At 27.4% G+C, this 15,309-nt stretch overlaps 2 protein-coding genes across 2 annotated transcripts in view; one reads left to right on the top strand and one right to left on the bottom strand.

The window, feature by feature from the left end:
- Positions 1 to 4,518, bottom strand: LOC107998474 (dipeptidyl peptidase 9). The gene is made up of 10 exons (XM_017057776.3): positions 3,956 to 4,518; positions 3,745 to 3,879; positions 3,501 to 3,663; positions 3,155 to 3,396; positions 2,776 to 3,087; positions 2,413 to 2,699; positions 1,995 to 2,323; positions 1,669 to 1,920; positions 1,301 to 1,573; positions 1 to 1,073 (listed from the first exon to the last, which is right to left on the bottom strand). The coding sequence occupies exons 1-10, from the start codon at positions 4,123 to 4,125 to the stop codon at positions 726 to 728; spliced, it is 2,511 nt and encodes an 836-aa protein (XP_016913265.1). The 5' UTR covers positions 4,126 to 4,518; the 3' UTR covers positions 1 to 725.
- Positions 4,519 to 5,174: 656 nt separating this feature from the next.
- LOC107998450 (uncharacterized) overlaps positions 5,175 to 15,309 on the top strand; it is a 59,536-nt gene continuing 49,401 nt past the window's right edge. The window contains exons 1-2 of the mRNA XM_017057730.3: positions 5,175 to 5,505; positions 5,594 to 5,717. Coding sequence (XP_016913219.1) covers positions 5,604 to 5,717 — 114 coding nt within the window. The 5' untranslated portion in view covers positions 5,175 to 5,505; positions 5,594 to 5,603. The remainder of the gene's footprint in view (positions 5,506 to 5,593; positions 5,718 to 15,309) is intronic.

Here is a 15,309-nt window from a genome sequence, read left to right as displayed (position 1 = left end):
TATAAAATAACGAATTTATTTATTGACAAACAATTTATGTTATATATGATTTATTTGCAAATACGGAATAATGTACTCTTCTCACTCAAATTCTTGCAATGCTTATTGTAAAAATCTGGGAGAGAGTGCTTGTTTATATATATACAATTAAGCATAAAATGGTGATAGTCACGAGATAGACATATTTCTGGCGATAACTATGAATATCATGTAAGTACAATTAGAAGAAAATTCTAGAAAAATTAATATAGATCTAACGATCCTTATGTATATATGTACAGAGAATTGCGAGTATTGTCCATTTTCTTGAAAAAGTAAAAATAAATTTTACAATTTTAATCGCTTTTAAAATTCTATAATCACTTATTAAAGAAGTTGCAAAAAAAAATTTCGCGATGGCTGTATGCCTGAATGTAATAGATATTAATTTTTACAAACTTTTTTTGTATTTCTATAAACAGAAAAAAATACTATTTTTTATAGATGTGTAAAATTTTTAATTATTTTTTATTATAATCTTCTCGTAGTAAAATTATAATACTGTTTAATGGAGTCTTTATACAAACGTAAAATTTATATAAGGCAATACCATCGCGAATAAGGATATTGAAATTAATTTTTAATTTGTTTAATCTATGTACATAAAAGTAATGGCAGTCACTTAAATTGTTAAAATATTTTAACCAGCACTTATTACTGGAATTATTTACTTGAATAAAAATAATTTATAAATGATTTTGTAAGAATGACAGCAATGTAGTTTCATAATGTTTACTAGCATCTAGACTTCTGAGACTGTGTCTTTCATTAGGGTAAACTTGTAATTGATATGGTTTCCCAGATTTTACAAGAGCATTAATCAATTGACTTGTGTGGAAAAAATGTACGTTTTCATCTATAAGCCCATGAATAATTAATAATCTATTTTCTTCATCGGGAAACTTATCCACATATGTCAAAACTGAACCAGACATATATCCATGAGGATTATTTTGTGGTAAATCCATATAACGTTCGGTATATCCAGTATCATAAAAATTCCAAGAAGTAACTGGTGCACCAGCAATGGCTAACTGAAAATTATATATTTCGATTTTTGTATATAAATATAATAGAATATTAATATATTATGTTTTTAGATGATTGATTTTAAAGATCAAAACAAACACAAAAGTTGAAATAAAAAAATATCGATTAAAATTTGTTATTAAATAAACAATTAAAATTTATAAATAATAATATTTTTAGATACAAATAATTAAATTAAATTCAATAAAATTTTTAAAAAAGAAAAAAATACCTTAAATATTTCTGGATATTGTATTAAACCCATAAGACTTAAATATCCTCCATAAGACCAACCATGAATAGCTACGCGACTTAAATCAATATAACCAGTAGTTTCTGCTAACCATTTTAGCACTTGAACTTGATCGTCTAATTCAACAGTTCCCATTCGATGTTGTAAATGACTTTCAAATACTAAACCTCTATGATGTGAACCCCGAGAATCGATTAATACTACACAATAACCTTGAGCAGCTAACATATGCATTCTTAAATGTCTCATTCCCTGAAATATATAATAATTAAATTATGATTAAATTATGATAAATGACCAAAATTTTATATCCAATTTCATATATTTATTTTTCTCAAAATACTTACTTTAAATGTATTTGACACTAATTGTACTTCAGGACCACCATATACATTCAATATCGTAGGATATTTTATCCCAACTTGAAAATTATGTGGTTTAAAAATCATTGAATAAAGAGTTTCATTAGATGATATTTTATAAGTATAAATTTCCGGAGCAAATAATTCGGATTCAAGAGGAGATGGTTCTAATAAATAACCTACAGGAGTTAAAGAAATACTTTCCACTGTCCAATCTGATTGTGATATTTTAAAAACCTAAAAAAAAATGTTGATTATCATAAAAATTTTTTAATATTTATTCTTTTTTAATATTTATAAAAGAATCGTACTTGACATGTTGGTAATGTTTTGATGGAACTATAAACAGTCACTAGCATTGTACATTCCTTATTAAAATATATACTATTGTGACTGTAACCCGGTCTAGTGAGTAATCTTATTTCTAGCGGGCGACGAAGTGACACAGCATAAACATGCTGTTCTAGTGGACCCTCACGTAAACCACAAAAATAAACAATAGAATTAAGTTCATCTACCCACAGTTTTTTACCCAAGACTTCCCAATCTCCTTGAGTCAAAGCGATTTTAGAAGTAACTCGAGGTTGCAAAAAAATACTATCCATTTTATCCAATGGTTCTTCTACTTCGTTATTTAAACCTATAAAAAAGAATAGAAAAATAAAAATTACTATTTAATTTTGTTAACATATTAGAATTAAAAATTATTAAAATTATTTATTATTTTACCAGCTATGCTAGATGTAATGAGATACAAATGTCTAAAATCAGATTCTTCACTGCCCCAAAGAAATTTAACTTCTGTTGGATCGTCGGACGGTAAAAAATAAAGGAGATCATTAACATTGATCCAAATTGAACTTTGTTCAGAATATATTACTTGAACACTCGCCGATGACGGTGTGAAATGATTTTCTGAATTGTATACATTAGGCGGTGGTTCACAAAAATTATCTATCGATAATAAAACTAACTCAAGTCTTTGTTGCTTTCTATCCAACAGCTGGACCCAAATGCTATATTCGTATAAAACTATATTATAGAAGTAAACATTGAAACATGCACAGCTAATTCAGAACATTTCTGACTTACTATTGTGCATCAGGAGTCCATCCCACTCTTACCATATATTCCATCCATGGAAACATAATATGCAATGGATATTGAAGTTCTAATATTTCAATGTCAACAATTTGTAATGTTTCTGTTAAACGAAATTGCACCATTTTAAGATTACTTTTTGCATTAGGAGTACCAGCTCTTGGAAACCTAAATTCATCTATATCTTCAGAATTTGATGTTGATGGAAAACAAAATATCTTTACATCACTCTCATCAATCTCTTCATAGACTATTCTATAAATACCATCGTTAGATTTTGGTTGCCACCAATATCCAATATATCTGAATAAAAAAATTATATTATAAGAACTATATATGTAAATATATATGTTATTATTATATTACAAACCTAGTAAATTCTTCTTGCATTACATAAGAAGGAGTTCCTGCAGTAAGAGGATCATTTACTAAACTCTTACCACCTTTTCTTGCATGTGTTAATCTTACAGAAGAACCTGTGATACTATGAGACAAATACAAATCACCCGAACATGTATGAGCAATTAATGCATTATTCCATGGGCAAATTTGTGGACATAATTTAGCACCTGATGTTGACATACGAATTTCAGATGGAAATAAAGGTCCAGCCTAATATATAAATATATTTATTATTTCTTAATATCTTAATTATACATTAAAAATTATTAATTATACATATTAAAAAGAATAATAATAATAAAAAAGAAAAATACCATAAATCCTGTATCTATACATTGATAAAGGCTGCTTGCAGCTGGAAAAACCAATTTTCCACTATCTAGATGAATCTCATAACTAGTAATACCCCATGTGGCTAATCTTTTTCTTTCCCATAATAATTGTTCTTCTCTTGATAATCTTTTGGTGCTTGATACGCTACAAATAAATTTTTACATTGTTATCCTATTATTTTTAAAAAATAAATGGTTTATTTTTTTCTGAAAAAAGTTGTATTACGTTTGAAAATTTGCTTCTATAATTGGTTGCCAATGAAGACGATAACCATTTGCATGATCTGAATGTGCAATATCCACAAATAGTAAAGTAGTTTCCCATCCATTACTTGGACTACTAAGAAAATATATTCTTGTCCTAAAAAAAGAAAAAATTGTAAAAAAATAGATTTTAATTGTAAAGGTTATGTTACTATTTTAGAAACATTTCTTACCGTCCGTCTGGTAAAGATCGAAATGTTATAGATCCAGGAACAGAGCCTACTGATACTCCGGACAATTTTCTACGTAGATCACTGACAACGCCTCTCAATTCTGACCAACTTCTTTGCATTACCGCGATGTCAGTTGGAGTCCGGTCGCCTACTTCGTTGCAAGCCTCCATATTTTCTCGTTCTTACCTTCGTTTTTAATAAGTTATTCATCAAGAAGACAACTCATTGAAAAGATCATGTCAAAGAATTTTTCAAAAACGGTATCGCATCTCCGTAAATTCCATGAAATCTGTGATAGCTGCACATACAGCTTATTCTTAGGTTATGTTCGTGAACGATTTTCACTTTCACCTTCTCCCCAAACACGGTCTCTCCCTTCTCTCGACAATCCACGACAATAATTTTACGAATTCGTTAGCGCAAGCCTCAATCTATATTAAAACGGTTGCCAACAATTTTCAACCACTTCCCACAAATTGATGTGACAATTCTTCTATTGGCAATCGTCAGAAGTATCTAGATATTCATTAGCATGTACGACACGTGAATTTACATGTACTGTGTTATGAGTACGAGTGTTAAGATTCTCTTTCTATTTTGATCAATCTTTCTTTCGATTAATTTATGTTCATTTTACCTTGACAGAAAATAATTGTAAAAATAAATAAACAAAACCAATCTACTTTTTTTTCTTAAATTTTTTTTTCTTCATTAATCTTTTGTTTCATCTTTAGAAAAAATATTATTCTTCTTTCTTTTTACTTTCAACCACAATGGATATGCGAATTTTTCGATAGTTATCACAAAGTTATCAATTAGAAATGATTTTAATAGGAATATATATTATTTGTTAGCTTATCTATCCAATAAATATTTCTTTATTATTATTAGTTATTATATACATAAAACTAAAGGACAAGAATAATTTTGTTATGTTTATTATTTTCCATATGCATATAATTAAAGATTGAATTTAAAAATTTTAATGAGATGGTATTGCAAAAAATGTTGTTGTGCATATACATATCATTAATTTTCTAGTTTTTATTTGCGTAAAAGATAATTAAAATTGTACAACTTTGATTATTTATAATTATTTATATATATATATATATATACATATATAAAGATATGAAAATATAAAAGGAAAATAATGCTTATTATTTTTACAAAGCATTCAATTCTTTTCGTTTTTTGACACTTGAATTACAATTCTGGCAATCATAAACATTTTGATATTAATCCTAAAATGGCACACTATATTTTTCTAAATTTTTTATATTTTAAACTTATTTGAATGATATTTTTTTTTTCACATTATATGTTACTATCCAATGTTTGAAACATCGTAAAAATTTAATCATATTTCTCAGTATGTGTTACTTAACTATTCTACAGCCATCTGTATAGAATTTATAAGAATTTCAAACACATATGCAATGAGAACACGTTCAAAAGATATACGATGACAAATGAAAAATAAACAATCATTGTATATGTTCATATAATATCCAAATTGACATATTTTTGTCATTGAAATTTTATAACAGGTTATTAATAATGATATTTTATAATATATTAGATTTTTATCGTAAATTTATTCGAAATAATCGTATATTTAATTTTAATTGATTACAGAAAGGAAAGAATGGTAGGCAATTTAAGGGTACCATTATGTTTTTTAACGCGCCGCCCATACAGCTGGGATACTGCCCCAAAGTTTGACTTATTTACTTGCGAAAAGATCAAGAAAAATTATTCGGTAAGATTATTTAATTGTTTCGTATTATTATTATAAATACGATTATAATTTAATACTAAAGAAGACAATCTGTATAATTTTTAATGAAATGTTTTTAAATGAATCTGGTAAATGTTTCAATTATTTTTCATTTTAGAGAAATATTGAAATTAAAATTATTAGTATTTTTTTCCGATTCATCGTTAGCTTGATGAATACTTTATACAAATTTATATTGAATAAGATTTTATCTTGAAATATTGAAAATTAATCAACATCATTACATTAATTAAAGACTTTGATAATATATATTTATATTATATATCTATCTAATATAATGCATACTTATCGTAAATTATTCTTTTTTTTTTTTATTTTTAAAAGAAAATATTTAACTCATTTGAATGTATTACATATAATGATATATTCAGAGCAAAAGCAAGGATATTTAACAAATTGTATATGTGATAATTATAATTATTTTTCAAGTAATGAAATTTCTAATTCTAATTTCTAATCATAGAAAAAAAAAATATATATATATATATATACATGATCTTATTATATTTACATATTACATTAATTATATTGCATTAATCCACATATACATATTTGTTATCACTACTTCCAAAAATGTTTTTCTACGTTTGTTCCGGAACTTATCATTTTGAAAATTGATAAATATGAAATCATTTGACTTTTTTTATTTACTTCAATTTCTAAAAAGTCAAACGAAAACAGTGTATTTCGATCGAATTTCTTTCAGGTTTATGCACATATATATTCTTAATGTTCGATAAGTTTGCGGAATAGTATATTTCTTTCGTTTTGCTCACTTATAAACGTGTAGTCCCTCTTTCTCGACTTACGGATAGGAAAACCGTTAAAAGCTTACGTAAATATGGAATGTATCGATTCGAATATTAAACAAGAGATCGCTGGAGAATAACATAAAACTCGAACATGTAATTTTGATAAGCACATTTGGCTAGAGAATGGAAAGTTGAATAATTTTGTATACTGTACTTACCAGCTTAATTAAAATTATAGTAATTTTATGCAATTTTTTTCAAATAAATTTTTTGATTAGATAAAATTTTGAAAATATAGTGAATATATATCAAAGTAATGAATATATCAAAAGTTATTTTTGCGAAAACGTTTGAAAAATATTTATTTCATGATATTAACTTTGTAATCGTTTGAATAAAAAATATCAAATATCAAGAATGAAAAAAAAAAAAAATTCAATTTTATTGTGACATTAATAAAGATAATGTCATTAACATTATCGAAAAACTTTGGTTGTGTGTTAAATTTATGGTAATTTTCTGAACTGGAATATGTCAAATGCATAGACAACGCAAAGAAATAGAAAAAGGAGTAAACAGAAAACTTTAGACAAGTTCGATTTGTAGAACTATGCATATGTATTAGTGGCATTCCTCGTTACAGATGTTGCTCGAGGATCAAACAGTTTACAGAATCATCTAGATATGTAATCGATACTGAAAGTCCAAGGTCATGGACGAATGACACGAAAAGAGTATCAGATGTTTTTTTAGCAACAATTTCTATCTTTTTTTAAAATAATTAAAATACTTCTCTCGATTGTGATAACAGAATATACAACGTTTTGTATACAATTTATATCATATACTATAAGAACAATTTTAATATTAAAAATTAATTTTTTTTTTAATTTTTTAAGATCATCGATGTTTTTTTTATACATAAAAATATTTTTTTCTTTTTAGTAACTGAATAAAATGCATTGTGATTTCATAATCTTCAAATAATATAATAACCTTCGATTTCAAAATTAAAATATAATTTATTTTCATCAAATTCATATACGTTACATATATATCTTAGTAAAGAATCTAAATGTAAATATAAACATATGTTAATTCATAAATGTTTCTAAAAAATTCGATCGATCAAGCAATTTATAAATAATAAATTATCCATAACCAATTTACTCGAAGGAAAAAAATTTATATTATTTTTATTTATGATGAAAGTATCCAAGAGAAGTGATTTGAATATATAAAATTATTATCATAAAAATTTAAAAATTATATAAAAAAATCTCTCGTAATATTGATATAAAAAAGTGTGTTATATATGACAATGTATACATAAACAGAAAACAATTTAAAAAAAAAAATAAATAAATTTGCAAATCGTTGATTGTAATGGAATTAGCACTAGCTTACATCAATTTTTCTTATGGGGAAAATTAAAATAAAATATTTATAACTTTTAAATTATAATGTTATGAAAGAAAGAATAATTACATTTTATGCTGTTATAAATAATTGAAAAGATCAAAGGATCATTATAATTTTAAATTATAATTAAATTATAATTATATATTATATTTAAATAATTTCAAATAACGCATAATGTACAAAAACATTATTTTGAATACTTAATATGATAATTAAAAAAGTGAGCGATAGATGTTTTATGTTTAATAACGATCAAATTTTCTAGAATGTTAATATGTTTATTTCCCTTGCAAATTTTTTATTTCATTTAAAATTTATGTATTTTAATGAAAATAGATTTCACAATAATTTTTTACATTTTAAAAGTCACTTTAAAATAATATTATTGAATGCATTTTAATGCTATTATATACAAAAAAAGAAATAATATATTTATATGCAAAAAAAGATGGAGATCTTGGCAAATTTAAAAATGTCTTTTATAATATATTTAACTTTTCATATCATACAAAATAATTTTTTATCATTATAATTGAAAAAGGTATTTATATGATTATCTTTAAGAAGATTACCTTATACAAAAAAACAAGATTAATGTTTTTCTTAGTCTTTATATAAAGCAATTTATGAACAGAGTTTCAATTATGATTTTCATTTCTTTTTAACCGAATAAAAATTACAGGGGATTCAACTATTTCTCTAATCTCAAATAGAGTAAATCAAATTTGTTTCATAAGATTATCTTATAATTTAGAAAAATCTTTATCGATGACGCAATCAAGTATCTCACGTAGAAAGTTTTATCCTAAATATGACGACCTTCGATTTTTAATTAAGCGGGTATAAGTGTTAATCGGGGTAAAAGCGCAATTCAGAAGACGAGATACGCTCGACTGGAGTGATATTCCAACCTATGTATTTTTAAAAGATCGGTGACGGTAGTAGTGTATATACCGGCGGCACTAACCGAAGATACGAGCCGTTTCTTTGCTCTTTTTTCGTCTGCTTTAAAAATTTCTGTCGGGTCAGATGTCCCGCATATCCGAGAGAGATGGCTAACGCAGCTAGATTAGAACAGTGGTTGTTTTATTTTTCATGAATCTATTTTAAATAATTTTTTTGTTGTAATCTTAATTTAAAATTTAAAATCTAACCTAATTTAAAATTTAAACATGTAATATTCATCAGATGCGTTCAGTCTTTAAAATACTTATCAATAACATTCAAATTTGAAACGAGAAGACTTTACAAGTAATATTAAAAACTTTATAAACTTTTGTCTCAGTCACTTATTTGCATGTTTTATGAACTCTCAATGAACCACGGATTATAGATTATTACAGATTATTATTTGTAGAGGTTATAATTATTTTTAATTAGTGCATTTCTCAGTATCCAATTGCACTTTCGTTTCGTCATTTTCGACTATAGAATTTCTTTAGAAAAATTTCTGTAAAAGAAACTCTCCTAAAAAAACTAGTTCTTCTCGGTTATTGATTAGGAAAAGTTTCGCTATTCGACGTCGACGTTTCTCAACACTCAGTTCCATACGTTGGTTTTTGCGCGCTGGAATAGAGGAAGAATAACCGAGAGAGAACAGAGCAACGTAAAGGCATCAAAGATTTAAGCTCCACATCTCTTTACCCCGTACTTGTATAGAGTGTCTCTTGCCTACCCTTCGCCTCTCACATCCCTGTCTCGACTTTACCGAACGAGTGAACTATTTATCAGCAGTCTGAAACAAGTTACTGCGAATGTGTATTTCGACAGAGTAGTAGGGACGCGTTTGGATATCACGTTTTCCTATAAATGTTTAAAAAAATATCGAACGAGCTACCGAGCTGCCGAAGAAAAACATAAAATGTCTGGATGTGGTCTTTAAAGTTTTTAAAAAATCAATTCCCTTTTTCTTTTTTATATTTTTCTTCAACTTTGCAAGACTCTATCTGTAGATTTGTTCAACTTATAAGATCAACGAAATTACGTGTAAATATTTTAAAAAGACAAGTATCCTTATATTTTTATATTTTTATTCGAAAAATCAGAATCAATTAATTACATTTCACATAGTTCTAATTTATTTATATTAAACGTGTTAAATGTAACCGAATCTTATCAAATATAAAAAAAAGTGGGAAAGAAATTGATATCAAGATAGCAATTTTCATCGATTGTACATGGGCTACGAGAGAAAACTGTGACGGGGAATCTGCGATTGATTAGTCCAGATCTGGCAACAAACGATAAATCGTGACTATGCACGGAAAGAAATAAGAAGAACAACCTAACCATCCTTAAGAATTGCTCTACTTCTCCCTTAAGCTAATATCGTTCCGCAAATGGAGACTACTTACGGCCACTGATCCGTTTAAGTAATGCAATTTTATGCCTAGCTAAGGTACCGATAAACTGGGATAAAAATAACGATCGATCGATCGGTAATATCGTTGCTATTATCTCGTCGCGGATAAATCTTTTGCCATGCAATTTGTATGAGTGTATAACCTAACTTTTTGTCACGAGACGCGTGTTAACGTAATAGAATTTTCTCACTTACCTCCATCGATGTAATTTACACTGCCGCAATATCGAGTTTTCTTCGTGATCCTGGAGGCGGCTGCCCGTATTTTCTACCGGCGGAAGATAAATAAATAAAAATCATTACTCAAGATCGTGGAGATCGCGTGACCGCATTTCGTGACGCGACTCCCCTTTTCTTGTGGAAGAATAAGAGTAAAGAAGAAAGAGAAACGCTATGAATCAATGGATTCGACGATTTTATTATCTTTTTTTTTTTTTAAAGAAAACGTTTCACGCGTATCTGATCACTAATTTTTTTTATTATTTGTATCTTGTTTTTTACTTGAATATATATACACGTGTATGTAAATATATAATATATATATATATATTATATATTTTTGCGGCATCGTAATATCGATTATGGTGCATGTCAATTACGAAAAATAAAATAATAAAGAATTGTTTCTTCCATTTTTTGTTTGCGCTAAAGGAAAAGAGGGAGAAAATGGTAGAAGACACGATATATCGATAGATTAGGAAGGGTACATTCGAAATGCGGCACGAAGGATGCGTATAAATATCTTCTACTCCCTCGACTCGCATCTTTAGGGTGAAAATATGCCTGGTTGTCTCTTCGTATCGCCTCGCTCCGTTTTGTTGGCGATATCACGCGATGGAATAGGATATAAAAGAGAAAGGATATAAGCATACGGGACGAGCTTACATTTATGCCATCGGATAACGACAGTTTCTCAGAATTTATTCAGAGGATAATTTTCGATTATGTAATATTCGTTTTCTTGAAATAATTTCGGAAAAAAAGAAAAAATTCGATAAAAATATTGCATGTTAAATTTTTAGGAGCGGAAATTTTTTAATTTTCTTATTATATTTAGCAAAATTATTTTAAACGATGTTGTTGATATAACGTGAAGTATAAATGAAAATCAATATAAATTTTCTTTTTTACAACAAAAACCGTTTCCTTTCAGTCTCTTGCCTTATAAATCATTAAGAGATAGATGAAAATATATTAATCATTAATGACAGTTGTAATGTAGTTAACTTAACTTAACTAATGTATTTAACTAACCTATAGAGTTTACAGACTTCTATATGATTTTTCATGCAATATATCGATTACTTAAAATGAGTTATTTTTTGCAAAGGATCAATTAAAATCGCATACGTATTTCAATCAAATAAATCAATTTTTCTCGAAAAATGCGTTGATCAAGCACCACAGGATATTTCTCAATATTTCTTTCGATGGAATCAACGACGAGGGCATGGTGAAATTTCCGGGCTGCCTTTTTCCCAGAGCGATCGCAATTTAGTCGGCAGGAGCGTACATAACACGTACTCTTGGGGGGTCCAAATATCGATTTCCTTTTTTCCCGTTTCCTCAGCCTTCTTTGGACCTCCGATAAAGCAATGGCTAGCAATGGAAATCTTTTTCCTTGCCATTTGTTATTTTCTTCTTGCTTTTCTTAAAAATCTTATCGAATAATTTGACAAAATATTTGATGAAAAAAAAAATCTTTGTCTATGTTTGAAATATTTTTGATTACAGTCTCAATGCTTAATTAATAGGAAAATAATGAAAGCAATAATGGATTCTACTTTAAATATAGATACACAGTTAGTTAAATATATGTGTTTCATATATGTATATAATTAAGATAATAATGATGATAATCATGGCAATAATAATAATAATTATAATAATAATAATAATATTAATAATAATAATAGTGATGATGATGATAAAAATGATGACGATATAATATAGTAACATAATAACAATGTAGTGACGAAAATAAATATGTAACTATACAAATAATCTCTACAGTTTACAAATAAATGGTAATGTTTTTTATTTCACCCCACTGCTTCTTTCCAGTTGTGTGTTCCTTCCGCAGGAGATGGACAGGCACGATGAATATTCCTTTTCCTCTCGCTTTCTCGATTTTATCTTCTTCATCCTTTTCGTCTTCCTCTTCTTTTCGAAAAGGTTTTTTTCCCGTGTTGCCCTCCGAAAAATTTCTTTCTTCAATTTATAACTTTCGAAATTATGCACTGATCACGATTTATTACGAAATTCTAGATTCCTAATATGACTAGAAGGATTCGAAATCTATTCGTTCGAACGATCCACGATATTGGTGAGAACATGATTTTTTCCTGTTTCTAAAACGAATTTTATATATAAATTCAACACGGTTATGATCACAGAGTACTATTTAGAGTGGCAAAATTTTCTCAAATTCTCACATTCCCGCCGATATCGTTGCTCGAGCAACAATTTCCTACGAGTACATTTCTAATTCGATAACATTCTTTTTACACATACGTACGTATGATTATACATGGTATGTACAGTTTTTGTACTTGATTAAACATACAAAAGCACTTTTATCTTTAGAGTCTCCACAGTCGTGGCTTTTTATCGGCTTTTTATAAACAGACAGAACAATATTCGACAGGACAATAACGCAAACGATAGCAGGATTTGTATATACAATCGTCGACAATTGTCCGATCGATAACTTTTCCACACTGATCAAAGTTGAGATCTTTATCTTTTAATATTTTTTTAACGTGACTGAGGTAATTTGATAAATCGCTATTTAATACTATCGTAATAAAATAAGTCTTACAACGATTGGTCGTGAAATGAATCGCGAGGTTATCTCCGCGAAAAAAGTTCGCCATTGTTTTTTCAATCGCGGGCGACATCTGTAAGAGACTCCTCGCATTTCATGTCATGAAAAATTGATCAAGATCAAGATATTTTATTTTTCCTTCTTGCGCGTCGTTTCCGTCTCCCATTTCTCTTTTCCTGAAAAATTTCGATTTTTTGTTCTTTTCTAGGAGAATTTCAAACCGCAAGTCTGGCAACGTACAATTACAAAATTTACCAAAGCGGTTTCGCTATCATATATAATATTATATATTATAATATACGAGCAAATGTTTTTGGAATGTCTAGACACAAGAGCATTGCGCGTTCATTCGTTGTTTCTATCCTCGTTGATTGACAATCGACACAAAATTTTTTACTCAACTGTTTATTTTGTCTACGTTTTACGAAATTAACGCTATGCAATCGTTGCCAGGATTATTGTAAACTTTTGTAAATGCAATATTAAAGCAAAGAATATTCGCATAGAATCGAATAAATATGACTCTTTCTTTCCTATAATTATTTGTCTATTTTCCAAATATTTTAACTGAAATGCAAAATACCGATATTGTGATTATTTTTTGTATATTCTTATTTTTTTCTAAGTATATATGTATAAATTTAAATCTCTATTTATAAAAATTTAATTCCTTTCTTTTTAACTCATCATTTGCTAATTATAGTTTCGAGCTCGCTCTTCGTCAACTTTGTACCACTGAATTAAACAAAATTATTTTCAGTAATCAAATTAGGCCAGCCCTCGTTCGAATTAGGCCACATCGTTGTTGAACTTCAGGCTACGAAAAGAAATTGGGTGTATTTCCAAATTCAATCTCTATATGAACAAAAAGATAGAAATATTCAATGACATTTTTTTTTAGCAGAAAAAAATTCCTTTAATTACTTTATCGCGAGAAATTTACATGGAAGAATATACCCAATTTCTATTGCATTTCGCAAACTTTCATTTCAAATTGATGGCACTACGCGATACGCTCGTTCTTGGAAATTCGTTGCAAAAACGGGATCAAACGCCTTCCTGGTTTTCTTCCTACAGGTTTATCACCGTCCATATTTTCGAAGAAAAAACATACGTTTTTCTACCTAAATATCTAAACATTATCCATTACGTCAACTGCAACTATATCTAACAATATATAGTAAGTTGTTTCAATTATTAAAGGGTGCTACTTTTCTACGATGCTGTATGAAAAATTCATTGTTTAAGGATTTACCGTGGAGATTAAAACGAATAATAAGTTTTTATCGTAATGTTCATGGAGCAGTTTTTAAAATAGTGGACATTATAAATGATATTTCGTTTTTAATAGAATGTTTGAAAAAAAAAGAAATTTTATTTTTAAAGAACGATAAAAAAAATTGGCTAATTTTAAATCTGAACATCAATGAATATATTGCATATGTATCTGTTAAGAAGTCTAAAATGCATAGGTAAATGAATGTTTAGATTATTTCTAACCTAAAATTGTTACCAATTTACCTGATCGGAAATCAAAATAAATTTTAATTACTTATAATTTATAACCCAAATCATTTAAACATATTAAAATATTAATTATTACAGTATAATTTTTTTCAATACACTTTATTTTATAACTTTTGTTATAATCTTTTAATTTAAATAATATCATAATATTAATAAATATATAGACTTCTTAATATACTATAAAAATTCAGACTTTGTAAAATTTATAAAAATATAATTTACCGCTTTGATTGATCAGATTTAAAATTGATCATTGTAATCAATGGTCTAAAGCTCCATGTACACAATGTTTTTTCATAAAATTTTTTCTAAACCGGATCAATATACAGATAATAAAAATTTGTCTAATCGATAATAAAGAATCGAATGTATCTAATTTTATTCGATCATATATTTTGTTACAATAAAAATATTTATAGATTTTATCGATTTTATTCAATCATTGATTAATATGCAATAATTAAATTAGATTCATTGATCGAATAAAAAAAGATAATTCTTCTAAATTCAATGTTTGATATTTTACAATAAAAAGTCTCACTACTCTTGCACCAATCATCAAACAAGCCACTTAAATAAAATTTACACGTTTTGCTTGTCGTCGATTCAAATAAAACCTAATATTCTCGCATACTTGAACAAACTACTCATTTATATTTAAGA

This window comes from Apis cerana, linkage group LG7 (genome assembly GCF_029169275.1).
Source record: "Apis cerana isolate GH-2021 linkage group LG7, AcerK_1.0, whole genome shotgun sequence".
NCBI lineage: Eukaryota > Metazoa > Arthropoda > Insecta > Hymenoptera > Apidae > Apis > Apis cerana.
The sequence above is the reverse complement of the archived record's forward strand: the minus strand, read 5'-3'. Positions and strand labels throughout refer to the sequence as shown.

Coding starts and splice junctions, on each gene's coding strand:
- LOC107998474 (XM_017057776.3), bottom strand. CDS start 4,125: ATGGAGGCTTGCAACGAAGTAGGCGACCGGACTCCAACTGACATCGCG. Junction 3,397..3,500: donor GTATAGATACAGGATTTATG/GTATTTTTCTTT, acceptor TTTATATATTAG/GCTGGACCTTTATTTCCATC. Junction 2,700..2,775: donor TGGACTCCTGATGCACAATA/GTAAGTCAGAAA, acceptor ATACGAATATAG/CATTTGGGTCCAGCTGTTGG.